This window comes from Chelonia mydas, chromosome 19 (genome assembly GCF_015237465.2).
Source record: "Chelonia mydas isolate rCheMyd1 chromosome 19, rCheMyd1.pri.v2, whole genome shotgun sequence".
Lineage (NCBI taxonomy): Eukaryota > Metazoa > Chordata > Testudines > Cheloniidae > Chelonia > Chelonia mydas.
Genome location: NC_051259.2, coordinates 5,767,936 through 5,792,065, shown reverse-complemented (window position 1 = coordinate 5,792,065; position 24,130 = coordinate 5,767,936). Strand labels below are relative to the sequence as shown.

Below are 24,130 nucleotides of genomic sequence, written 5' to 3'. Positions count from 1 at the left end.
TTGCAGCTTCATTGGAGTCAATAAGCCAACTCCAGCCAGGGTGTTACAGCCAGCGCCACTCCCACTGACTTGTGCAGAGCTGTGCCATTACCCCAGCTCAGGATCTGGCCCTGAACGTCACAACCAGCGGTGTCTGGCGCCCCCTTTACCTTCTCCAAGGGCTCAGCTCTGACCCCCAGTTCCTTGTGACTCTCCCTCTCTTTGCAGCAGGAGAGATCCGCCTCCCCTCTCCCCCCTGTCTCTCAGCCCTGCCAAGGCTTAATATCCTCCCGTATCCTAATAAATGCCGCTCAGATGTTGTGCTCTGTGGTGGCCAAGTTTATCTTGTGGGAGATAAATATTTATTAGCCAGATCCTGGGGGGGGGGGGGCGCGTAGTGACACTCTCTGTGCATCCAGGGGGCGCATCACTGAGTGCGTTGCTGCAAAGTGAATCCTGAACGGGGCTGGGCGTTAATGGCCAAGCGGAGGCAGAGGCCCGGTTAACCACCTTGTTTCTATTGCAAACAGGGCCTAGCAGGAGCGACCGGAGCTGATGGGCAGAAGGTAACTCGCTCTCCCACTCGGCAGGGCAAGGGCCCAGGAGGGGAAGGTCCCGGTGGAGGCTTCTCCCCGCTTTGCAGCGGGTGGCTCTTCTGCAGGAAGGCATCTCCTCCTGCTTGGGAGAGGAGCCCAGGAGGCGAAAAGGGGTTGGGAAAAGCAAGGTCTGGAACTGGGGGAGAGGGGCAGGGAGGGCGCCAGGGGCTGACGTGCGGGAGGGAACAGGGATGCTCAATGTGCTAACGGTGCTTGCCGTGAGCTGGGGGGCATGGAGGCTGCCGTCTCCCAGTGTGGATGAGAAGAGGCAATACAGGAGGTTGTGGGGCAGAGGCAGCTCCGGGGTCCGAGGAGTGGGGACAACCAGGGCACTGGATTCTCCTTTGATGGGCAGTTTTCTGGATTGCTTCTCAAGGGGCAGAAAGGCGAGAAGGGAGATGGAGGCGTCCAAGGGAATCCCGGGATGCCGGGGCGCGACGTAAGTTGTTCATTGCACCGTGTGCCCCCTCTCCCCTTTTATTCAATCTGCCCTGGGGCTGCGAGATCCAGCACATGCTGGCGCTTTCCCAGGAGTTTCCTTGTGGTCTCCCAGTTCCTTGCTAGCCTTGGAGAGACGTTCAGATTCCTACCGTCTCTGCTGCATCCACTCCCTGTTCTAGCTGGTGAAGATGTCCCAACCCAGCGATGCCGCAGGGCTCTGAGAGCACCCAGCGGCTCTAATGGGTCGCTGAGTCATTACTGAGCTCAGGCACAAGAGGGCTTTCCCTGCAGAGGAGACGTAAATCTGCAGCCCTGAGGGCCTGTGTTCAATCAAGATCCCACAAATTCCCAGCTGCCTAGTCATATTCCACCTCCCTAAATTCCCTGTTGTCTCAGCTGGGGGAGGGATTCTTCACATCCTGTGCTACACTGCTGAGTGGTGTTGCTGGGTGCTGCAAAACAGCTCCCACAGTCCACCCCAGAGGTGGCCGCATTCCACGAGTGGCCGAGTGATCCTTATGAAATATGGTAAAGAGGTTTGAGATCCCTCAGGATAGAGGGTGCTGTGTATACGTGAGAGGATACAATGGCTCCTTCCTTTTAGGATCAGTTTGATGCATTTCTCTGGGAGCCCCAGAAGCCCTAGAAAACGGATCAACCCGTATTTTTTAACGGCAAAGGACAAAGACAGTTTCATGCTGTGATCTGTGCCAGGGGCCGTGCACTGCTCGGTGCCTGTGGGACACCTTCTGGGAGCTCGTTGTTGTGATTATTGATGAGGTGTATTATGGTAGCACCTAGGAGTCCCAGTCACAGCCCCACTGTGCAAGGTGCTGTACAAACACAGCAGAGAAAGATGGTGCCCAAAGCGCTTACAATGTTCTAACCCCTGCTTTCCTTCTCCTGCTAGGGCCGGCCTGGAGAGATCTGTGTGGTGGGGCCGAAGGGGCAGAAGGTACCGTGCTGCGGGCTCGGGGTGGGGGGAATTGTGACTGGGGATTTGAAGGCTGTGCCGATGGAGAGGCCAGGCTCACAGCTATGTTTGTGTTTTAGGGCGATCCGGGGTTCGTTGGACCTGAGGGGCTAGCCGGTGAGCCAGGCCCCCCGGGGTTACCAGGTCCTCCAGGGAGAGGACTTCCAGGGAAAACAGTAAGGATTTGGTTCCATTGCTCTTCCTCGCTCCCCTGAACTCCACATTGCCCGGTCTGCAGAAGCTTCCCTCCTGGGGCGTCTGCTGTTCACGGCTGCTGGCCTCTGCAAGAGTGAGCTAGGCCTCAACAATCCTGTCGGTCAACGGGCCGCATGGAATTTCAGGCCGTTCTGTCGCTGTATGGGCGAGCTGAGGGCATATCACCGCCTTGCTGACACACTGCTCAGCAGGTTGCGGAGAGGCCTGGCTGCTCCTTTGGGGTGTGCCAGCTCCATCTGGAAGGGAACCCGCTGACCTCTCTCTCTCTCTCTCTCTCTCTCTCTCTCTCTCTCTCTCTCGTTAATTTCAGGGTGACCCCGGTGGCCCCCCAGGTCCTAAAGGAGAAAAAGTAAGTGCAGCCGCATCTAGTGACCCAGCGTGCCCGTGGGGTCAGGTCTGACCTGGGCATGAGCTTGAACTTCAGACAGCCACAGCTGCTAAGTCTGGAGCCACCTCTGACCTTCTCCCGAGCTCAGGAGAGTTGTCCTGAATGGGGCCCATCTCTGGTTTAAACCCTTGACCTTGCTGCCTGTTTCCCCCCCAGTCTCGTGTCTCTGCGGAGGCCAGTCGGACTTTTCTTCCCTCACCTCGCGGTGGCCAGACTTGTACCGGCCCAGATTCGACCCCTCCCGTGTCAGGGCGGCAGTGAGCACAAGGGACCCGTGAGGATGCCCCCGTGTTCGCTGCTAGAGCAGGGACCCACTTACTACTGGGACGCAGCAAAGTGCTGTGTGGCCCCCACCTTGGATGCTTTGCTTCCCTTGCTCTCCGGCCCAGCCTGCGCCCCAAGCGTCTCCTCTACTGCGCGCTGCCCCCTCGCACCCCGGAGGGAAATAAGGAATAATCCAGGAGGCGTTACTGAGACTCGGGTGCGTCGGCAGAGCAGGGGAAGGAGCCTAGGGTTGGAATGGCAGGGGCAGGGGGGCTACAGGCCAGGGTTAGGGTGCATTGGCAGAGCCGGGGGTGGAGCCCAGGGTTGGAGCCCAGGAGCAGGGGGGCTGCAGGCTAGGGTTAAGGTGCATTGGCAGAGCGGGCGGTGGAGCCCAGGGTTGGAATGGCAGGGGCAGGGGGGCTGCAGGCCAGGGTTAAGGTGCATTGGCAGAGCGGGCGGTGGAGCCCAGGGTTGGAGCCCAGGAGCAGGGGGGCTGCAGGCCAGGGTTAAGGTGCATTGGCAGAGCGGGCGGTGGAGCCCAGGGTTGGAATGGCAGGGGCAGGGGGGCTGCAGACCAGGGTTAAGATGTGCTGGCATCAGTCTCTCAGGTAATTCTAGGCGCATCTCACCGTAGTGCACATGGGTTGCACTGGCCCCTTCTGTCCAGTCCGTGGGCTGTCATGTGCCTGGGCCCAGGACCTGGGAAGAGCTTGCCCAGCTCTGGGCCTGACTCTCTCCCCTGACTTCCATGGGCTGTAAGCTCCCTCCCCTGCTCCTGCCCCATGGGCTGGGAACTCACAGAGGGTAGACACCTAGCAGCCCCCACCTGGTAGGAGCAGCATCCCACGCTCCAGGCTGGAGAGAGCTTCGTACGTGCTGATGTGGCACCATGCCCCTCCCTTCCCTGGCGTGCGGGGCAGCGAGCTGGAGCAGGGCCCCAGGCTCCAATTGCTCCAGCTGGTGGAGTGTCACCGCGACTCCGGGACCCTCCCTGCGGGGCGGTGCAGCGAGCACCACTGGGCATTCGTGCCCTTGGCCGGGCGGCACAGCAGAGGGCCGAGCGCTGCCCCGTGCCGCTCCGCCAGGGCACCGTGAGCCTGAGCCGCGGCGGAAGGGGGCTGGGTATTTGCACTGGCGGTTGCTTCCCCCACTTGTGCGATGAAAAGGTTCCCAGCTGCCGTGCGATGTTTGGGTGAAAGGTGCGGGAGGCTGGAGCAGGGAGCTCAGAAGGGCAATGGGGGGATGGCGGGCTGCTGTTTCTTACAGGGATTTTTGTCTGTCTGAGAGGCCCAGCAGAGGCAGGTTTATCGCTCAAGCCGCGCCTCTTCTCGCTGTCCCTGTGCACGGGCCTGGCTGGGCAGGACGTTCCCCGCGGGCTGGAGGCTCAGACCTTTGCCTGCGTTCGGAGGAGGGGAGTCTCCTGGCAGTGCGTGTGATGCTGCCCATTGCATCCATCCCCATCCTGCCACGGGGGAAAGGGCCATTTCCGGAGTAACTGGGCGGCTGGTCTGGCCGATGCTCTGGGATGCCCCCCTGGGGGTTAGGCAGGGCTTCTGGGGTCCTGGGGGGATTGCTGATGGGGTGGAAATTGGATTCTGGCTCCTCTCCAGGGAACCTTGCTGCCCATTGCTGTTCCCTGTCCCCAAATGAGCCTGAGGCCCCTGCTCCATCGCCAGGCTGTGATTGGCAAGTCTCCATGGTGACGCCAGAAGGCATGTGGGGGGCTTGGTGATTTATGTAGTGTAATGAGCTCGTTCTTCACTTTGATCAAAAACCAGGGCTTTCTAATGTGCACAGGGCAGGGCTGTGGGCAGGGGGCCTGGGGCATCGGCAGGGCTGTGGGCAGGGGGCCCAGGACATCGGCAGGGCTGTGGGCAGGGGGCCCGGGGCATCGGCAGGGCAGTGGGCAGGAGGCCCAGGGCAGGGCTGAGGAGCATTGGCAAGGCTGTGGGCAGGGGGCCCGGGACAGGGCTGAGGAGCATTGGCAAGGCTGTGGGCAGGGGGCCCGGGGCAGGACTGAGGGGCATCGGCAGGGCTATGGGTAGGGGACCTGGGGCAGGACTGAGGGGCATCGGCAGGGCGGTGGGCAGGGGGCCTGGGGCAGGGCTGAGGGGCATCGGCGGGGCTGTGGGCAGGGGGCCCGGGGCAGGACTGAGGGGCATCGGCGGGGCTGTGGGCAGGGGGCCCGGGGCAGGGCTGAGGGGCATCGGCAGGGCTATGGGTAGGGGGCCCGGGACAGGGCTGAGGGGCATCGGCGGGGCTGTGGCAGGGGACCTGGGGCAGGACTGAGGGGCATCGGCGGGGCTGTGGGCAGGGGGCCCGGGGCAGGGCTGAGGGGCATCGGCAGGGCTGTGGGCAGGGGGCCTGGGGCAGGGCTGAGGGGCATCGGCAGGGCTGTGGGTAGGGGACCTGGGGCAGGACTGAGGGACATCGGCGGGGCTGTGGGCAGGGGGCCCGGGGCAGGACTGAGGGGCATCGGCGGGGCTGTGGGCAGGGGGGCAGGACTGAGGGACATCAGCGGGACTGTGGGTAGGGGGCCCGGGACAGGGCTGAGGGGCATCGGCGGGGCTGTGGGCAGGGGGCCCGGGGCAGGACTGAGGGACATCAGCGGGACTGTGGGTAGGGGGCCCGGGGCAGGACTGAGGGGCATCGGCAGGGCGGTGGGCAGGGGCCCGGGGCAGGGCTGAGGGGCATCGGTGGGGCTGTGGGCAGGGGGCCCGGGGCAGGACTGAGGGGCATCGGTGGGGCTGTGGGCAGGGGGCCCGGGGCAGGACTGAGGGGCATCGGCAGGGCGGTGGGCAGGGGCCCGGGGCAGGGCTGAGGGGCATCGGCGGGGCGGTGGGCAGGGGCCCGGGGCAGGGCTGAGGGGCATCGGCAGGGCGGTGCGCAGGGGGCCCGGGGCAGGGCTGAGGGGCATCGGCAGGGCGGTGGGCAGGGGGCCTGGGGCAGGACTGAGGGGCATCGGCAGCGCGGTGGGCAGGGGCCCGGGGCAGGACGAGCAGGGGACAGGGTAGGATCCAGGGGTATCGACACTGCTGTTGGGCAGAGCCCAGGCCCCTGGCCCCGCTCAGTTTGTTTGTGTTTCTCTGGCCTCTGTTTCTAGGGTAACTCTGGATCTCCTGGACCCGGAGGCTCAACGGGGAAGCCCGTAAGTAGCATGGAGGCGGGGCGGGCGTTGGAGGGCCGGGGGCGGCGTGTGGCTGCCTGCCCGGGCTGGGTGGGGAAGGCAGAAATGGGCCGTGAGCCCAGCCCAAGGGCGGGGGCTGGGACAGCCTGTATCTCGGTGCAGAGGCCCCCCGGCTGTGACCCTCCCTGGCCGTGAGACACGTGGCTTGTTGCTCACACCCTGGCCTCTCCTCTGGAGAGTTGGGTTCAAGTTTAGCTCTTGGGCCTGGAAGGCCAGAACGTCTGAGCCCAGCCCGCTCCCCGTTGGGGGGCCACCTGCTCCACACACGTTCCTGCGTGTCATGGGGGGGCTCTGCTCGGGGCTGGCCCAGCACCGCCGTGGCAAGGAGAGGGGGCGCAGGTCAGGAGTGAGGGGCATCAGCAGCGCCGTGTGGACAGGACGCAGGCCTGCGGCATAGGAGGGAAGTGCATTGGGAGTGGGTTGGGGGGCCCGGGGCTGAAACAACAGAGTGCTGCCGGTCAGGAGCGAGGGGCACTGGCAGAGCTGGTTGGGGAGAGCCCAGGGCTGTGGGTCAGGACTGAGGGGCATTGGCTGGGGTAGCAGGGAGCTGTGGGTCAGGACTGAGGGGCACTGGCAGAGTTGTGTGGAGGCTTTGCACACCTAGTCGTTCCTTTGGTTGCACAACACTAGACTGGATTTGGTGACGCTCAGCCCAAAGCTCTGCCGGGCTGATCCGGGGCAGGGTCCGGCTGCTGCCCTCTATCCCATTGCAGCCCAGGCCTTGGGACTGGGTTTGCTCAGCAGCTCGGCCTAAGCTAACCAGCATCTTCCCTCCCTTCACACAGGGCAAGCCAGGGGTCCCAGGCCTGAAGGGAGACAAGGTGGGTACCACACAGGGGCCTGGCGCTGGGCAGGGGGGCTGGTTTCTGTTCTGTGCACCATGGGGCTCTGCAGATGAGGCAGCTGCCTCTGGGGTCAAGGTGGGGTCTTCCCCCATCTGCCTGCTAGGGGAAGCTTAGAAGCCGGAGACCTTCCACGGAGCTGCCTCCCTACTCCAGGCCCCTTTCTGGGGAAAGGAGGGTGAGATGAAGTGGATCCAGGCAGCACCAAGGACCAGGAACTCAAGAGCCAGCTTCTCTGAGCCCTACCTGGGTTCTCCATCCCATTCAGTCCTGAGTGTTTGGATGCTGCCCAGAAAGACCCCTCAGAGCCTGAACCTCTGGCCAGAACCTGCCCCATTCTCTGACCCTGCTCTGGCCTACGTTCGGTTTTCCCCTGCCCTGGGGCTATTGAGGGATCCTGATTGGCTCTCCTGGTGCTGGTCCAAGGTTGGGATCTGGGTCCAAAGCTCAGGGTGGTTTGGGCCAGGTCCACTGTTACATCAGTTGTGCTGTGGGATCGCGGGGTCAACACCCCGCGTGGACGCAATGTCGGCTCCCAAAAACAAAACTCGAGGGCCCCCGGGGCCATGGCCCATGTCTCAGCATCTCCTCTCTCCCACAGGGGGATCCATGCGAAGTTTGCCCCACCATCCCTGAGGGGATGACCCATGCTGTCGGCCTCCCAGGAAAGCCGGGACCCAAAGGAGAGCCTGGGGTGCCGGGGAAAGCGGGGCTCTCGGTGAGTCTGAACGCGCTGCCGTGCCCCTGAGCGGAGAACCCACGCGCCCTCTCTGCCGGGAGCCGGGTGGCCGTCCCCACATCCATGCGGGTTGAAACGAGGGCGGGGGCAAGGAGAGGGGTGGTGGAAGGAGGTGGTGTTTGCTCATGCACTGAGTTGCCAGGGGCGTTACCTCCTCCTGTTTGGCTGCCTAACTAGAGCACGGCCTCATGCAAACCAGGGTCCCCTGCACGACCCCCAGATGACCCCGGGCACACCCGTCTCCCCGCCCCACACTGTCACCTAGGACTATGGATAGGCCTTGCGCCCAGCCTTCCCCCAACCTTGCTCTCCCTGGTAATGGGGTCAAGGAGGAGGTTGTGCTGGGGTCTGGGTTAGAGGCAGGATCGGGCCCGAACTTTCCTGCCTGTTCTCAGCTCTTGGACCCCCAAGTCAGCAGGAGCCAGGGAATCAGCCCTCCTGGCTTGCAACCCAGCCCAGAGCTGATACCACAAAGGCAGACTCAGGGGGAGGACCTGGGATCCCACTTCTTAATCTTCCCATCCCCCAACTCTAGCCATCCCATTATCCATCCAGGTTCCGTCCGAAGGGTCCTTCCCGATCCTGCTCATGAGTCGCCATCCAGCTCCTGCGATGGGCCCCTGGGGCGTCCCCTTGGCTCCCCTCCAGGAGAGAGGCCAGCAGATGCAATGGGAGTGAGGGGCCGGTGGGACATTCAGGGGGCAGAGAGCACTGATGGGGGGGAGGGTCTTAGTGCAGCCTCGAGCGGGAAGCACCGTACCAGGTGGAGCAATGTACACGCGTCCCGGCGACCGCTCGGAGTGTAGGGCAGCCGGCATGAGCCTGGAGTCCTGGCCGAGGTGCAGCCGCAGGGCGTTTCTGTTTGTCTCACCTGTTTGTTTTCCCCCTGCAGGACAAGGCACGGCTCCCCGGACCCAAAGGCAACAGGGTGGGTGCCTCAGAGAGTTGACGCCTCGGTTCTAGCCATTTCCTGTCTGCCCATGGAGAGCAGCGAGGGCCGTGCTGGGGGTCCCTCTGGCCCAGCAGGGCTCTGACCCCCAGGGCGGTGTCTGTCGCTCAGAGACTTTAAGGCCAGAGGGACCCTCGTGATGATCTCCTCTGACTTCCTGCAGGTGGCAGGCCGCAGAACCTCCTCCACCCATTCCTGTAACAGACCCAGACCCTCTGGCTGAGTCACTGTCATCCTCCAGTCAGGATTTAAAGACTTCAAGTTACGGAGAATCCGCCCCTCCGAGTGACCCATGCCCCATGCTGCAGAGGAGGGCGGAAAAAAAAAACCCCAGGGTCTGCGGGAAGATTCCTTCCCAACCCCAGATCTGGCGGTCAGCGGGACCCTGAGCATTTCGTCCCTCTGGCTCTATTCTCAGAAGGATAGGAGCAGGGAACTGGGGCACTGCTGGGTTTCCCCCAAGAGGAGGGCAATGGATGGGGGAGCGGGATTCAGAATGGTCTTTCTCCACCCCTCCCACAGTGAAGGGGAGGGTCTGAAACTAATGTTCCCTCTATACTGGAGGGGTTTTGCACTGATGTGGCTCCACCAATGCACCCCTGGCAAATTACGGGGGAAAGTCATTCTGATGCCAACCCTCTTCTTGCACCAGGGCAGCACATCTGCCCCAGCAACTTAGCCATGTCACTATAGTTACCCTGGGCACATTTCCCTAGTCTGGGGAAGCCTTCGATTTGTCTGTAATAGTCGATGGTGAGTCCATGGCCGTGCTGGTCTGGGAGAAGGGCAGAGATCTGTTATGCTGGGACTGACCCAGGCTTCCGCACCAGCTGCAGGACAGCTGTCAAGTCAGCAGCTGCTGCCCTGCTGTCGTTGGCAAAGGCAGATCTTCCTGCTTCCCTACCGTGTGAGCTACAGGAGAGTCGCCCATATCTGTTAGCACTATAGGGCCTATGACACACACTGCTGAACACTTCGTATTCTGTCCAGTAGAGGGGAGCAGTGTTTGCACATCCCAACCCTCCAGCAGCAGCTTCCTCTCTCCCAGTGTCCCGCTGGGAACGCTGGCTGAAGAGTGTTTTGAAGGCAGTAAGCGTCGAGCTTTGCATCCTGCCTCTGACACCCTGTGTGTGTCTGCTTCTTTCAGGGAGACCCTGGCATCAATGGAATAAAAGGAGAGAAGGTGAGTGCCCGGGTCCCTCAAATCTCCTGCCCATCCTTAGTGTCCTTGGCCCCCTTCTCCTCTCGGATCGCAGGCCCTGTCGATGGTCACCACCCCTCCGAAGAGGAGCGCCGAGTCTGGCCTGCAGCCGTTACCCTGTTATGGCTCGCAGAGGCACTGGGAGCCTGTCTGACCCGGCGCCGTTTGGTTCCTTCCCTAGGGTGCCCCCTGCGTGTCATGCAATCCCGTCGCTCTCGCCTCCATGCTGCAGAGCTCCGACCAGCTCCCGGGGAAGGAGGGGCCCAAAGGGGAGCCAGGGTTCCCAGGGATTGGGCTGCCCGGGCTGCCGGTGAGTACGCACCCTGCTCCTTGGGTCTCGAGTGTGAGGCGGGGCAGGCTAGAGGCTGTGCCGGGCAGACTCCCCGGGGTGTGCGCATGTCCCCACACAGGCCTGATCCCAGCCAAAGAGGGGCTGAGACACTGCTGGGGACAGCCTGAGTGGGGCATGGAAGGCGGATCTGGATCCCCATCCTGTGGGAGGCAGAGGAGGCTGCAGGCCCCTGGTGTGTAGTGAGAGAGGGGAGAAAGGGAGTGGAGCCAGACGGTAAAAGCTGCCAGACCCCACCTGCCCGGAGGGAGGAAATGGGCCCAGCGCCCCAGCCTTCAAACAGCCAAAGGGGCCCTGCCCACACAGCTCTGCAGAGGTTATTAGAAGGCTCCTCTCAGCCCAGATCTCCTGTCCTCCCCAGGGACATTCAGCATACTAGGCCAAGAGCTTCCCCAGCTCTCCCTACCTGCACTAACCCACTGGAGCTGAGTCCCTGGGGGTCCATGTGTAGCCAGCCTCCTGGCTGGCCTCCCAGTGGGGTCAGATCCCGCCGAGCATCTGTGCTCAGATCTCGGGCCTCTGACTGCTGGAGCCAAAGGAGGGAGTCCCCTGGCAAGCAGCTGTAGAAAACATGGACCAGTCACTAGAGCGGGGGACGCAGGCCGGTCCTGCAGGGCGGGTCACGCCCATGAGGGGTCTCAGCTCAGGGGAAAGCTCTTGAGCTTCCTCCCTTGCAAAGATGGGCCTAAATCCAACCCCAGAGAGCCTCGTATCCAAACCTGGCTGCTACCCTCATCTCTGCTCCAACCCCCTAGGGCCTGTGCCCCCATCCCCATGGGTGTTTTAGCCTTTCCTCTTCCCCCCACCACCTTAAGAAGCCTGGCACCTGGTGCCCCGTTTCTCCCCTTCCCACCCTGTTGCCTTGGCCCAGCTGGGGATGAACTCTTTGCTCCCTCCCTGGCTCATTCCTAGGGGCTCCCCACTCTCCAGGTTTGCAAAAGGCTCTGCTGGGCTCCTTGGGATCCTCCTGCTGGATGGGTAACTTGGTTTCTTTGCTTGGATTGCAGGGTAAAGCCGGGGCCCCTGGGCTGGCCGGAGCCAAGGGGCAGCAGGTGAGTCCCCTCATCCTTCTGCCTGCGGCTTCCCCTGGGGGTGGAGGGTTTCTGAATGCGAAGGGTTAAACCCTGGAGGTGGGAGGTTGGATCCATTACAGCAAACCCTGCCTGGCCCTACCCCGTAGCTCTCTCTGCACTGGGGATAACAATGTTGCCTTCACTGCTGCCCCAAACTTCTCAGGCCCTACCCTGGCTCCCTGCCCTGCTCCCTTTGCCCCACGCGGGCAGCACCGAGGGGCCACATCTCCCTGCTGGGGAGGGGACTCTGCCATCTGGGCCTCCCCGACCTAGCTTTGGCAACCGGCGGCTTTCTGGTGGCGCCCTGAACCAGGCTGAGGACGCACCGAACCTAAACTCCTGGCATTGTGAACCTCTTCGCCCTGCGCTCGTTTGCAGCGCTGGGTCTGTGTGGTCACTGTCTTCCTCCCTCCCTTCCTCTGGGCCTGACCACCCGCGCTCTCTGCTTTGCTTCCTAGGGGGAGGTCGGAAAGACGGGACCGGCCGGCAAACCTGTGAGTACAGGAGCTGGATGCACTAGGGCTGGGTGGGGCCTCCTCTTGTGGGGAGCTAGTCGTTGCCCCACTGGCAACCACAGCAGAGGTTCCCGAGGCACCTGAGAGCAGCGTCAGTAACGTGTTGTGAATGCAGCGAATCCGGGCAGAGCGCGGGTTGACAGAGACATGGATCGGATCACCAGGAGGTCCCGAGTGCATACACAGAGAATGTGTGTGTATGGGATTGCAGGGGCCTGTCGCATGCGCGTATAGGGGTGTGTCTACATGTGTGGGTTTGCAAGCGTCTGTTGTGTGTGCGCATAGGTGTGTGTACTTTTGGGATTGCAAGAGCCTCTCGTGTGTGTGTGTAGGTGTGTGTGTACATGTGTGGGTTTGCAGGGGCCTGTTCTGTATGCACGTAGGGGTGTGTGTACATGTGTGGGTTTGCAGGGGCCTGTTCTGTATGCACGTAGGGGTGTGTGTTCATGTGTGGGTTTGCAGGGGCCTGTTGTGTATGCATGTAGGTGTGTGTACGCGTATGAGCAGAGCTTTATAGGCACCTGTCTCACCTCTGCAGGGGATTCCAGGTGACAGAGGGAACACTGGGCCTGCAGGACTGAAAGGAGAGAAGGTGAGATCCTGGAAACCCTTGTTCCAGAAGGAGAAGGCCAGGGATGCTCTCCCACCCAGCTCACCCCTAGAGCTGTGCCCTTGTTGAGCCTCTTATGGAAACTCCCTCCCAGCAGCTGTTTTGGGACTCCCAAGAGTCCCCTTCCTCATCCGAGTGCCCCCCCCCAGCTCCTCCATGGTGGTGCATCCCCAGCGCAGGCGTTACAGTCACTTGATGTGGCTCAAAAACCTCCCAGCTGGTGCGTGAGACGGGTGCCTTGGCCAGAACATAAAGCCAGGCTGGCCTGGCTCACCTTCCCCACCAGCAAAACCAGGGGCCTCCAGGGGCCAGGGCCCTGCCACCCACCCCCATCTCCACCTGTGCACGGCGTGGTCACCGGCGTGAGCGGACAGCTCTGCTTGGGTGGCCAGGCACCCCCCGCCCAGGCATGGGTAGCCCCATTTTGTATAAGGCAGGGTGGGATCTCCAGCCCACAGGCTGGCCCAGCTCCTGGGTGACAGCAGTGAAGCGAGGATGAAATCCCTCTGCCCTGTGAGCTCCGTGGAGCTCTGAGCCAGCTGGTACCTCCTGGACTCCCTCCAGCCACAGAGCAGGGCCCGCAGGGAGGAGCGTCCCCCACGACCCCTTAGCTGGAGGGCTGAGCCAGGAGCTCCGGTTCCGGGGCACTGTTCCGGAGGCAGCCGCTTACCACGGTGGCGCTTGCGAGCCGTCCCACTAGGACCCGGCCTGAGACCCTCTAAACTTGTCTTGCTGAAGAGCCATAGCATGGCTGCTGCTGATCAGGGCCCAAAGCAGTGTTCCCCTCCGGGCTGAAGGGTGCCGGGCGCCGTGCCCATCCCCCTTCCCAGGGGCTGCACAAGGACCCACAGGGCTGAAATGGCCCATATGGAGTTTGCTGAAGTGCCCGCTGTCAGTAAGGAGCCAGGGAACATAGCTAAGGGACCAGGGAGGTCACGCTGGCCCCCCGCTCTGACCCTGGTGCCTGCCCCTCGCAGGGAGAGCCGTGTGGCCAGTGCCTTGCTCCTCCAGAGGCACTCGAAGGGGAGGCGATCGCGGTGTCCATGCCTGGTGCTCCGGGGGAGAAGGGTGAGCCAGGCCTGCCCGGCACTGGGGCGCCCGGCAGAAAGGTGAGTCAGTAGGGCGTATCCGGGGGGAGAGCAGGGAGGGCCGGGGAAGGGGTGAAGGTAAGAGAGAAGAGGAGGGATAGGAAAGGGAGGGCATGGCCTGGGGGGGGAGGGGATTGCAATGCTGCCTGATGTGCTGGGGCGGGGGGGCGGAGAGGGGCAGTGAAGGTGCTGAATGAACCAGCAATGAAATGGTTAATCCAAACTGGCAGGCCCCACCGAGCGCCAGCATCTGTCCACCTGGCTCTTTGCTCCTACAGCCGGTGCGCAGGGGGCACGGGCTGGCAGTGGCGTTGGGGGTTGTGGGCATGTTCCCACCCCTGACTCCCTCCTGGGCTTCATCCTTGGGGCCTCTCTGTTAAGGGGTGCTGTCACTGCCCTGGGAATGGGGCAGAGGGGCTCTGGTGGGGGGAACCTGGCTCCATTCCTTCCGGTCTGATTGTCTTGTTTCTTCCTCCCTTGTGTGTTTTGTTCCCCCAGGGCAAAGCTGGGGAGCCTGGACTGAAAGGACAGAAGGTGAGAGGGAGGGAAGGGGTGTCGCTGAGCAATGCTCCCTGCCCCTCCTGCTTTCCACGGCCCCTAGCTGCGGGAATCCCCCCGCCCTGCCCCCATAGCAGCAGAGCTGCTTCTGTGGGGGCTTCCCTTGTCGTGGGCTGGGCTGAGCACGCTGCTCCTAGGGGAATCGGAGTCCCTGGGGCTGCTGGGTCCGACTCAGTCCTGCCTGCTGGGAACGTGCGGACGAGCACTGTCGCCCTGCCCCAACTCATCACACGAGTGGCGCTGCCAGGCTGTTAGCACTTGCTCTGTTGCTGCTGGCACCCAGCTCTCCAAGGAGAGTGGGGCAGAGACCCAGGGGAGGCAGGGGGCCAGGATTCTTGTGATCCTCTGGGTCACATCCTCTTTGTCTGCTCTCCTGTCTAGGGCGATGCAGGAAATCCAGGGGACCCTGGCACACCGGGCTCAGTGGGGCTGCCAGGGCTTTCGGGTGACCCCGGCACCAGGGGTCCGACAGGGCCCAAAGGTGAAAAGGTGAGTGCCCCCCTCCTGCAGAGCTAGCTCTGCCAGTCAGTGCAGCCAGGGCCCAGGTCTCTAAGGGGCAGACCTGGGATGAAGCTACGGGCGAGTATTGGCCCCCACTCTCAAGATCCACCCGCCCCCCTGCACCCTGCTCCCAATTTTTGCCTTCTCAAAAGCTGACACTGCCACTTGGAGCCAGTGTCTCTGCTCCCGGCAGTCCCCTTTGTGAGCTGGTCAAGTAACCCTCTGTTCTGGGCCACCCCCAACAGGGAGACCCTCCCATGTTGGGAGCAGCTTTCCTGTTCCCCCTGTTCCCAACCTCCCCCCACCCCGTGTCCTTCCATACAGGGGCATCTTTGCTCTCCGCAAATCGTCCACTGTGCGGATCAAACAGCTGGTTACCATCCCCCCCAGACACGCGTCTCCCTAGCCCTCCTCAGCCATTGCTGGGGGTGCTGCGTGCCACCCTCTCGTGGTCCCTGGCAGTCCTGCCCCTGTGGAGCCATTGCCTCTATCCCAGTTAGCAAGGCATGCGCTTTCAGAAGCAGAGGGTGGCAAGTTCAAATCCCCCTTGGGCTCAACCTGGATGTGACTTGCGGAGGAGGGAAAGTGCGGGGTTTCTGCTTCCCTCGGTCCCCAGCCGCCGCGCTGGTATCCATTTCCTGTGTACTGACCCAGGCCCCTTTCTCCATCCCCCCGGCGCAGGGAGATGCCTGCGACATCTGCCCCACCCTCCAGGGGGAGTTCTCGGACGTGGTTGGGGTGCCAGGAAAACCCGGAGCCAAAGGGGACCGTGGCCCGCTGGGTGTTGGACAGCCTGGGAAACCCGTGAGTGCCCCTCGTTCACCCCCCACACCGGCGATGTCCCTGATCAAAGAGACGTCCGCTGCCTGCTGAATGACCTGGTCTAACAGTTCTATGGGGCGGGTGTTTTTTAGGGTAAACCTGGACTCCCTGGGATTCAGGGGCCCCCCGGTCTGAAGGGGCTGCAGGTGAGTGAGGGCAGAAGCGGGCTTTGTCATATGGGGATTGCCGAAGGCTGGGACTGTTCCATTCACCGGTGTCTGTGGTCTCTCTAGGGCGAGCCAGGCCCCCCCGGGATCGGCGCCCAGGGTCCGCAGGTGAGTCTCAGCACCGCCGGTAGCCCAGGTCGGCACCATCCCCCAAAGAACAGCATGTCACCGCCCCTTCCCCCACAGCCCCTGTTCTCTCCAGCCCTGCCTTTCGCCTTATTTCTGGCATTGCCCGGCGGTGCCACTGTTTCCACGCCACCTCTCACGCCGGCTGCCGCAGCATCCCTGAGCCCCGGGGCTCCAGCACCCCCCGAGCGAGTGCGACTGCTCATCTCCCATGGCCCAGCAAAGCTCGGCTGGTATTACTTTCCTCTTCGGGCAGTGCCCCGGTCTCCCCATGCATGGCAGGATCCGCTTCTAATCTGCCTGCTTGGTTCGAAACACACTCACCTCCCTGCGGCTCATGCTGGCCGGGCTCCTCTGTGTCTCTCTCCTTCTGAAGTGCAGTACATAGGCAGCGCAGGTCCCTGCTCGGCTGCCCCCTCTCGATCTATGGGCACAAGACCCTTCTCTGCAGCCCCCCTCCCCCTTGCAGAAGAGCCTCATCCCGTCCCACGTGTTTTCTGGGAAGGTCGCCTGGAGCTGTGGGTTTCCCTCTGCTTCTGCTGCTGCGCCACATCATTGAACCTGGGGAAGCATTTGGGGGTGAGGTGGGCAGAGGAGATGCCAACACAGCTGAGGCCAGTGGTCCGAATCAGGGATAACCCTGAGTGGAAGGAAAAGAGCTGAGAGTCAAGTATCAGGCTCGGCTTGATCCCTGACGTGCTGAATAACGTCTGCCCTGCGAAGGGAGAGGGGAGGGTGGCATCCTACCACCCCCTCCCCATTTTCTGGTGGGCCCCCCCCATCAGCACCCCTATCTTCATACTGGAACCAACTGCTAGAGTGAGACTCAACCAATTCTCTCTGTCTTTTAGGGGGAGCCCGGGGAGACAGGCCCACCCGGGACTATTGTGAGTATGCCTTCATTCCTCCCCCTCCAATGTCCTGACAAGACAAATAGGCCCCTGCCAGTCCCTCCATGGGTGGGGGGCATGGAGAGTGGAGACTTCTCTTCCATCAAGTATCCCTTTCAAAGGACCAGCCCCCGTTGCAAAGGGAGAGGAGTCCGGGGCCAGTTGGGTGGCTGGGAAGAGGATTTGTTACGTGCAGCATAAACCGTATTGTGCAGACACTTAAAAATATGACCAAGGCTGAGAGTTTTGCTGCTGTTTCGGGTCCCTGGAGTGGCCCCGTATATCCTGCCTGGCATGTCATATAATTGAGATATGCTTTGTCACTGCTGAGTGTTTATATGTCCTGAAAAGGGGCCAATTTCCCAGTATGCCCCATATATTATCAAACCTTCTCCCTGCCACGCTGGGGCGCGGTGTGCCAATGGGCGGTGAGGCTGCGTGGTGTCACACAACATTGGCACGCAGTGTTGTGCCGTGCAAGGTTCCACGATGCCAGACACAGCCCTGCATTGCATAGTGTCACGCCAGGCTGTGTGACCTGACGTTGTACCGTCAGATAGGACGGTGTGGTCGCCAAGGTTACATAACCCTACTCTGGGTAACGTCACAACGCTGCTACAGGTTACATTGCGCAACACCTGCAGTGGTGTGGAAGCGTCGCACGGTGCTGTATTACTCTGCATGCCACTCCACTGCACAATGCCAGTCTGGACCACGCGTGCGATGCACAACAGTGTCTCCCAGCATTGTGCTGCACTGGTGCACATGGGGCCACACAAGTCGCTACACGACACGATGTTCTCAGAGTCGTGCTCGCTTGGAGACATGCTGGGTCGCTGGAGGAACCCTGAGCTGTGAAACATGCTGCCGCTCGAGAGGGGAGCGGGCCTGAGGGTCCCATGTGCGGGGCCAAGTCCTGAGCTCCTCCCTCAGCCCCGACAGACGTCTGCCTGGGGAAGCTTAAACTCACCCTGCTTGGGCCATTAGCAAGGTCTGAACCAGGACCCTTCACATCTAACAGCGTGAGCCTCTCCTGCACGAAGTAAGAACTGAGTCTGGGCCAGGTACTCTGTTAACGAGTCTACCACTGCTGCCTGTGATGATGCGCGTGGGTGTCCATGTCTCATCAAATTCCAGCGGGAGTTGGCAGCTGAACTCCCGTCGTCGTCTGTGCAAATACCTGTTAGCGGGCAGCAGTAGTAGACTCCTTAACCTATGACACGGACCAACCACTAGAGGGAGGCAAAGACTCTCCTCCTCCTAAAGCGGGTGGCGTCAGGCGCTCTGGAGCCTGGCTCAAGCAGGGAAAGCAAAGGGAGTTGCTGATTCTCGTCTTTCGCCCCCCCCCCAGGGACACCCTGGACCTCGAGGGCCAGTAGGAGCCGTGGGAGAGAAAGGCGCCAAGGTGAGCGCCCCCAGCCTGGCACTGAGCCCTCCCCTAGCGCCTGTGGGTGGCTGAGGGGCAGCGGTGCTGTCCTGGATTTGTTCTACAGTCTGGCAGTGACAGATCCCCGGCCAGGAGCTGTTGTCTGTCCGGCCGGGTGACGGGGCTCCGGCCAGGGGTTCCCTGCCTGTGGAGCCCATCCTGCCTGCAGTGCTGCCTGATGGTGATTTGGCCCCCAGCCAGCCCCGCTCAGGCTATTAGCCATGCAGGTTCCAGCCGTTAGCACCAATATCCTCCACGCATGCGCAGGCAGGTGGCTACTGAATGGCGCTGGGCAAAGCCATGGGGCAGGAGGCTCCAGCGGGCGGCAGCGTGGCCAGACACAATGGTGTAGCCGGGGTTTAGCATGCAGGATAAGCCAGGGCTGCTGGAGTCCAGCTCCCGGCCCTGTTGGGAATGGGGTGTGGGCGGGGGGGACTGAGGCCGTGTCCTTATTATTCACCCCCTGCTGCCCCCAGCCCGAAGGCCCTGGTGCTACAACTCTGCTGCGGCCCCCCTACCAGCTCGGCCAATGCTCTGCAGTCCAGCCCTGCTGCACCACCCTGCTGGGCTAGCCCTGGGCCTGCGCAGGACACGGGGCATTGTGCATCTCACCGGCTAGTGCTGGCCAGCCATCGATGCCCTGCAGTGCCAGCCGTGCTGCCTGTGGATTCCCCCGCGGTATTAGGCACTCGAGGCACTCAGGAACACAATGATCTCAGATCAAGGGAATGAAGCTCCTTCCCAGCAGGGAGCCAGCGGGGACTGTTGTGTGGATGGAAGTGGGCGGGCAACAGTGACACAGAAGCAGGGGGACAATCTAACTCCTACTGGGGTGAAAGCATCCCCTGGCATGACGTGTCCCCCAGAGCTCTGTGCATGGCACGCTCAGACCCCTGAGCCAGGCACTTGGCATCTGACCCTGGCGTCCTGCGGCACCATGGGCCATCTCCGGCGGTGAGGGTTGTTGCTGGTGGCTGTCCAGGCCAGCTTGCGCCTTTACAGCCCTGCGCTCTGTTCCAGGAATGATCCCTCCTCTCGCCATGGGCCGGAAGCCTTCCTAGCATGGCAGGTTTAACAACTGCACCAGGTGCCAAGTCAGCTGCGGTGGCTGAGTGCTTCCCCTGCAGTGGAGACGTTCCTGCAGGGAAAGGGGAGGGGGCTGTCTGGCTTAGTGGTCAAAGCCAGGAGACCCCAGAGGGCTGAGCCACGCCTTCACTCTGTGGTCTTGAGCCACGTCCGCTTGTGCCATGGGCCCATGAGGACTCCACCCCACCCCTGCAGTAGGAGCAGATTCCCCCCAACCCTGGGGCTGGCCTAGATGTGACTCTCTTTTTTTTTCCCTGCAGGGATCCCCTGGCCTTAAAGGGGCGGTGGGTCCTCCCGGACCTCTGGGGATGAGCATCACTGGGCCACCGGTAAGTACCCCGTACCTGCCACAGCACTGGACCCTGTTAACTCTGCAGCTTCAGGGATGTTACAGTCGCTTCCTGGGGGTGCCCGGACCTCGCCCTCCTCAGCGTGTTACCCGGAGCAATCACCCCCTTGCACACAGCCCCCCGCCTCGCCCCGGGCTCTGGCACATTCCCTGATGCTGGGTACCAGCCAGCGAGCCTCAGATGTCGTGGTGCCTGCTGACCACTGAGTCTGGCTGCTTGGGTGGAGGGTGGGAGAGGAAAGGGAGCAGCCTGTCATAATCCACTCCAGGCCCCTAGCTCAGTGGGGGGCTGAGATCCTCCCGCTGGACTGTGCTACCACCTTAGGCCTCTCAGTGCGGGGCGAGAAGAGACCAGACCTGGCTGTAAGCATTAGAAAGGGGATCCACTCTTGGGGCTGCTGGACACAGATAGATGCCATGGCTGTCCCTGGGCCTCCAGACCCCAAACCAACTGGCCCTGCCTGAGCTGGTGTCACGGCCTGGGGGCTTCCTAAGTCCTAGCCTGGATGGAAGAGTCACAGCTGGGGCAGCTGCTGACCCTACAGAGCAGTCCGTGCAGTGCCCGTACACAGGCAGGATCAATGCCACTCAGTTCTGCACCTGGTTATGGACCCTCGGTGCCTTCTATTAAGGAGCTTCCTTAACCGGAATGCATCTGTTAGTCAGAGCAGGGGCAGGGAGGCCAGACTCCTGGGTTCTGTTCCCCGATCGGTCGAGCAATACTGGGAAGGTGGCCAAGTTGCTCCATGCCTCGGTTTCCCTATCTGTAAAGCCGGGGTGATGCTTCGCCTGCCTCACATCTCTGCTGTTTTGCTCTCCCCCTAGGGCCGTGAAGGGCAGCAGGGAATGCCAGGGGCGCCCGGATCCAATGGGCTGATGGTACGTAAGATACAGCCCCGCGTCTGCTGGAGGGTGTTCTCCAGCTGGTGGGAGACCCTCCGAAACCACCAGGCTAGAATCGGGCTGCGCCGGGTGTTCGCTCCCTTGAGACCAGGCAGTGCAGCAGCCACAGCAGACTGACACTGCTCCCGCTCCCCCGCGGACAGGCCTCACCCCACGCGACCTTCCCCCCGGCCACGCTGCGACACGGCGTCCCCCGTGCCCCGGTGATGTCGTGGCGCGACGGTGCCGCCCCGGAACGTCGGGCCTGGTGACGCCGCTAGGGGCCGCCGGGCCAGATCCTGGGCTGGCGCGAGTGGTCCAGGCTCCGCTGGCCGTGCTGGAGATGTGCCGATTCATGCCAGCCGAGGATCCGGCCCGTTGGGAAGGGCCGCGTCTTTGACAGTGTTTTGCGCTTTGATGCAGGCGGCCTCCATGTCGGGAGAGGCGGGAGCAAGCTCCTCCCCTCACCCTGAGGGCTCCCTGTCTCTGATTCGACCCCGGTGACAGAGAAGTGGACGGATACCTTGTTAAACGAGGTAATGGCGTTAGCCCATTCTCTCTCCATGTCACCTCCATCACCTTGGTGTCCATCACCCTCACCCATCACTTTGCCCACAGCCCACCGGGGCTTTATTTGCTGAAAGAGAAGGATTTTTTGATGCGGGGGAGGGATGGGTCCATCCCTGCATTTCCCTGCTGGACCAGCTCTCCTCCCTGGGAACTGATGCCCTGGCAATCCTGCTCCTCTACTGGCTCTGTGCCTCAGTTTCCCATCTTTGCAGAGGGGATAACAGCACTCCCTACCTCATGGGGCTGTTGTGAGGGTAAATACGGTAAAGATGGTGAGGTGCTCAGATGCTGCGCTTGGGGGATCAGATAAGGACCTAAGTCAGATAGAAAGAAGATTGGTCCGGAGAACTGCCCTTCAGCAACCCCCCACCCTCTGCGGAAGTGACAAAAGAGGGTCCCCAGGAAAGCTCAACCCCCGGTGCCATGCATCTCTGGATTTCACTGGGAACTGATCCATCATTGCCTTGGGGGCTGTGAAAGGGACACTGTCGATTTATTCTTGTTAGGCCCCCAAAATCTAGATTTAAGTAGAAGGGGGAGAAAAATAACCTTTGGATATGAATAGCAATGTTCATTCAGCCGGTGAAACCAGGTGTTTTCCCTCTTGTTTTACCCCTCCTCCTCCGCGGTGCTGGAATCCCACACGTAGCGGAACCAGGAAGGGAAACTGACCAGGAGAAAGTGAAGCAGACCGCACTAGCTTTGCAGCTTGGGCGTTAGTGACGCGGCCCATTGAGGGGGCAGGGGACATGGGGCTGGGAGGCAGGGGGACCGGGGTTCTGTTCTTCACTTGTCCACGGGAACCTTTCCATTGATGTCCATGAGCTTTGGCTCAGGCCCACGGTATGCAATCTTTGCCTCCCTGCCTATAGGATGGGGATGACAGTACGTTACTGTCCCTTGTAAAGTGGTTTGAGGTACTTGGCTGGCAGGTGCCCTAGGTTGAAGCCCAGAAGGAGACAAGCTGGAAGTAGCGCCAAGGGGATATGGGGGTTAGAGGCTTTCCCTCTGAGTCCTCTCCGGCGTGGTTAGTAACAGAGGTGGAATTTTTGGGAGATGATTCCTGCCTTGGCTGTGGTCCTTTCCGCTATTGAAGTCCAACAGCTGTTACACTCATTCCCTCCAGCTGTCTGGGTTCTGCTCAGAGCCGGGTGAGCTATCCATTGTGAGTAATCTAGGAGATGAATGGAGGCCTTTCTCCGGCCCGCAAGCAGAGCTGGACTGGACCAAAGGCTATTCCCAGTGGTTGGTTCCTTTGTCACTGTCTCATGCCACTTGTTCGCGGTGCGTTAGGGCTGGTGTGTGAATGGTCGCCTAAGCCCCATGGTGTTGTTTCTGATTGGATGACTGGAAGTTTTGGAACAGGAGACAGGCCAATAGCAGATGCTTTTGTGAATTTGGGTATTTGTCCAAAGAGCAGCCGCTCACACCAACACAGACTTGTTTGCACGATTGCTGGTGAACAGTGGATGTTGGGGCACAAGCATGGCAGAAGTGAACAGCTGTTCCCAGGCTGAATGGGCGTATGCTGCCCCTGCCCAGCGCTTCTCCGGTTCTGGTTCCGGGACCCAGACAGAACCTGCGACACAATCTCTTGCTCTTGACCCATTTGACGTTGGCCTCTAACATGTTTCTCTCGGCTTCTTCCCTGCAGGGAGAGAAGGGGGCGCGGGGTGAGAAGGTGAGCTGGTTTCCTTTCCATCCCTGATTGCTGTCTGGGCCCCGTCACCTCCCTTGTGGCTGAGCCTGTGCCGACAGCCTGCAGTGGATTGCTGTCTGGGCCCTAGCCGGGGGCTCCCAGCTCTGACCGCCCCGCCCCCTGCTGGGCCCTAGCCGGGGGCTCCCAGCTCTGACCGCCCCACCCCCCGCTGGGCCCTAGCCAGGGGGCTCCCAGCTCTGACCGTCCCACCCCATGCTGGGCCCTAGCCGGGGGCTCCCAGCTCTGACCGCCCCACCCCCCACTGGGCCCTAGCCAGGGGGCTCCCAGCTCTGACCGCCCCGCCCCCTGCTGGGCCCTACCCAGGGGGCTCCCAGCTCTGACCGCCCCACCCCCTGCTGGGCCCTACCCAGGGGGCTCCAAGCTCTGACCGCCCCGCCCCCCGCTGGGCCCTACCCAGGGGGCTCCCAGCTCTGACCGCCCCGCCCCCCGCTGGGCCCTAGCCAGGGGCTCCCAGCTCTCACCGCCCCGCCCCCTGCTGGGCCCTATCCAGGGGGCTCCCAGCTCTGACCGCCCCGCCCCCCACTGGGCCCTAGCCAGGGGCTCCCAGCTCTGACCGCCCCGCCCCCTGCTGGGCCCTACCCAGGGGGCTCCCAGCTCTGACCGCCCCGCCCCCCGCTGGGCCCTAGCCAGGGGCTCCCAGCTCTGACCGCCCCGCCCCCCGCTGGGCCCTAGCCAGGGGCTCCCAGCTCTGACTGCCCCGCCCCCTGCTGGGCCCTAGCCGGGGGCTCCCAGCTCTGACCGCCCCACCCCCCACTGGGCCCTAGCCAGGGGCTCCCAGCTCTCACCGCCCCACCCCATGCTGGGCCCTAGCCGGGGGCTCCCAGCTCTGACCGCCCCACCCCCCGCTGGGCCCTAGCCAGGGGCTCCCAGCTCTGACCGCCCCGCCCCCCGCTGGGCCCTAGCCAGGGGCTCCCAGCTCTGACCGCCCCACCCCATGCTGGGCCCTAGCCGGGGGCTCCCAGCTCTGACCGCCCCACCCCCCGCTGGGCCCTAGCCAGGGGGCTCCCAGCTCTGACCGCCCCGCCCCCTGCTGGGCCCTAGCCGGGGGCTCCAAGCTCTGACCGCCCCGCCCCCCGCTGGGCCCTAGCCAGGGGCTCCCAGCTCTGACCGCCCCGCCCCCCGCTGGGCCCTAGCCAGGGGCTCCCAGCTCTGACCGCCCCGCCCCCCGCTGGGCCCTACCCAGGGGGCTCCCAGCTCTGACCGCCCCACCCCCCGCTGGGCCCTAGCCAGGGGCTCCCAGCTCTGACCGCCCCGCCCCCCGCTGGGCCCTAGCCGGGGGCTCCCAGCTCTGACCGCCCCACCCCCCGCTGGGCCCTAGCCAGGGGGCTCCCAGCTCTGACCGCCCCGCCCCCTGCTGGGCCCTAGCCGGGGGCTCCCAGCTCTGACCGCCCCGCCCCCCACTGGGCCCTATCCAGGGGGCTCCCAGCTCTGACCGCCCCGCCCCCCGCTGGGCCCTAGCCAGGGGCTCCCAGCTCTGACCGCCCCGCCCCCCGCTGGGCCCTAGCCAGGGGCTCCCAGCTCTGACCGCCCCGCCCCCTGCTGGGCCCTAGCCGGGGGCTCCCAGCTCTGACCGCCCCACCCCCCACTGGGCCCTAGCCAGGGGCTCCCAGCTCTGACCGCCCC

The 24,130-nt window shown here is 62.8% G+C and overlaps 1 protein-coding gene across 6 annotated transcripts in view; it reads left to right on the top strand.

Annotated features, from left to right (window-relative positions):
* Nucleotides 1-24,130, top strand: part of COL16A1 (collagen type XVI alpha 1 chain) — a 91,050-nt gene that overhangs the window by 40,724 nt on the left and 26,196 nt on the right. For all 6 annotated transcript variants that reach the window (XR_006286560.1, XM_037881611.2, XM_037881609.2 and 3 more), the window contains 25 exons: nucleotides 510-545; nucleotides 952-1,014; nucleotides 1,927-1,971; nucleotides 2,070-2,165; nucleotides 2,516-2,554; nucleotides 5,961-6,005; nucleotides 6,830-6,865; nucleotides 7,488-7,604; nucleotides 8,518-8,553; nucleotides 9,722-9,757; nucleotides 9,957-10,085; nucleotides 11,132-11,176; nucleotides 11,656-11,691; nucleotides 12,251-12,304; nucleotides 13,300-13,431; nucleotides 13,909-13,944; nucleotides 14,350-14,457; nucleotides 15,151-15,273; nucleotides 15,384-15,437; nucleotides 15,525-15,566; nucleotides 16,436-16,471; nucleotides 17,826-17,879; nucleotides 19,247-19,315; nucleotides 20,161-20,214; nucleotides 22,442-22,468. Coding sequence is in view for 5 of the 6 variants with exons in the window: in XM_037881611.2 (XP_037737539.1) it covers nucleotides 510-545; nucleotides 952-1,014; nucleotides 1,927-1,971; nucleotides 2,070-2,165; nucleotides 2,516-2,554; nucleotides 5,961-6,005; nucleotides 6,830-6,865; nucleotides 7,488-7,604; nucleotides 8,518-8,553; nucleotides 9,722-9,757; nucleotides 9,957-10,085; nucleotides 11,132-11,176; nucleotides 11,656-11,691; nucleotides 12,251-12,304; nucleotides 13,300-13,431; nucleotides 13,909-13,944; nucleotides 14,350-14,457; nucleotides 15,151-15,273; nucleotides 15,384-15,437; nucleotides 15,525-15,566; nucleotides 16,436-16,471; nucleotides 17,826-17,879; nucleotides 19,247-19,315; nucleotides 20,161-20,214; nucleotides 22,442-22,468 (1,548 nt within the window). In the remaining variant the exon portion in view is untranslated. The remainder of the gene's footprint in view (nucleotides 1-509; nucleotides 546-951; nucleotides 1,015-1,926; nucleotides 1,972-2,069; nucleotides 2,166-2,515; nucleotides 2,555-5,960; nucleotides 6,006-6,829; nucleotides 6,866-7,487; nucleotides 7,605-8,517; nucleotides 8,554-9,721; nucleotides 9,758-9,956; nucleotides 10,086-11,131; nucleotides 11,177-11,655; nucleotides 11,692-12,250; nucleotides 12,305-13,299; nucleotides 13,432-13,908; nucleotides 13,945-14,349; nucleotides 14,458-15,150; nucleotides 15,274-15,383; nucleotides 15,438-15,524; nucleotides 15,567-16,435; nucleotides 16,472-17,825; nucleotides 17,880-19,246; nucleotides 19,316-20,160; nucleotides 20,215-22,441; nucleotides 22,469-24,130) is intronic.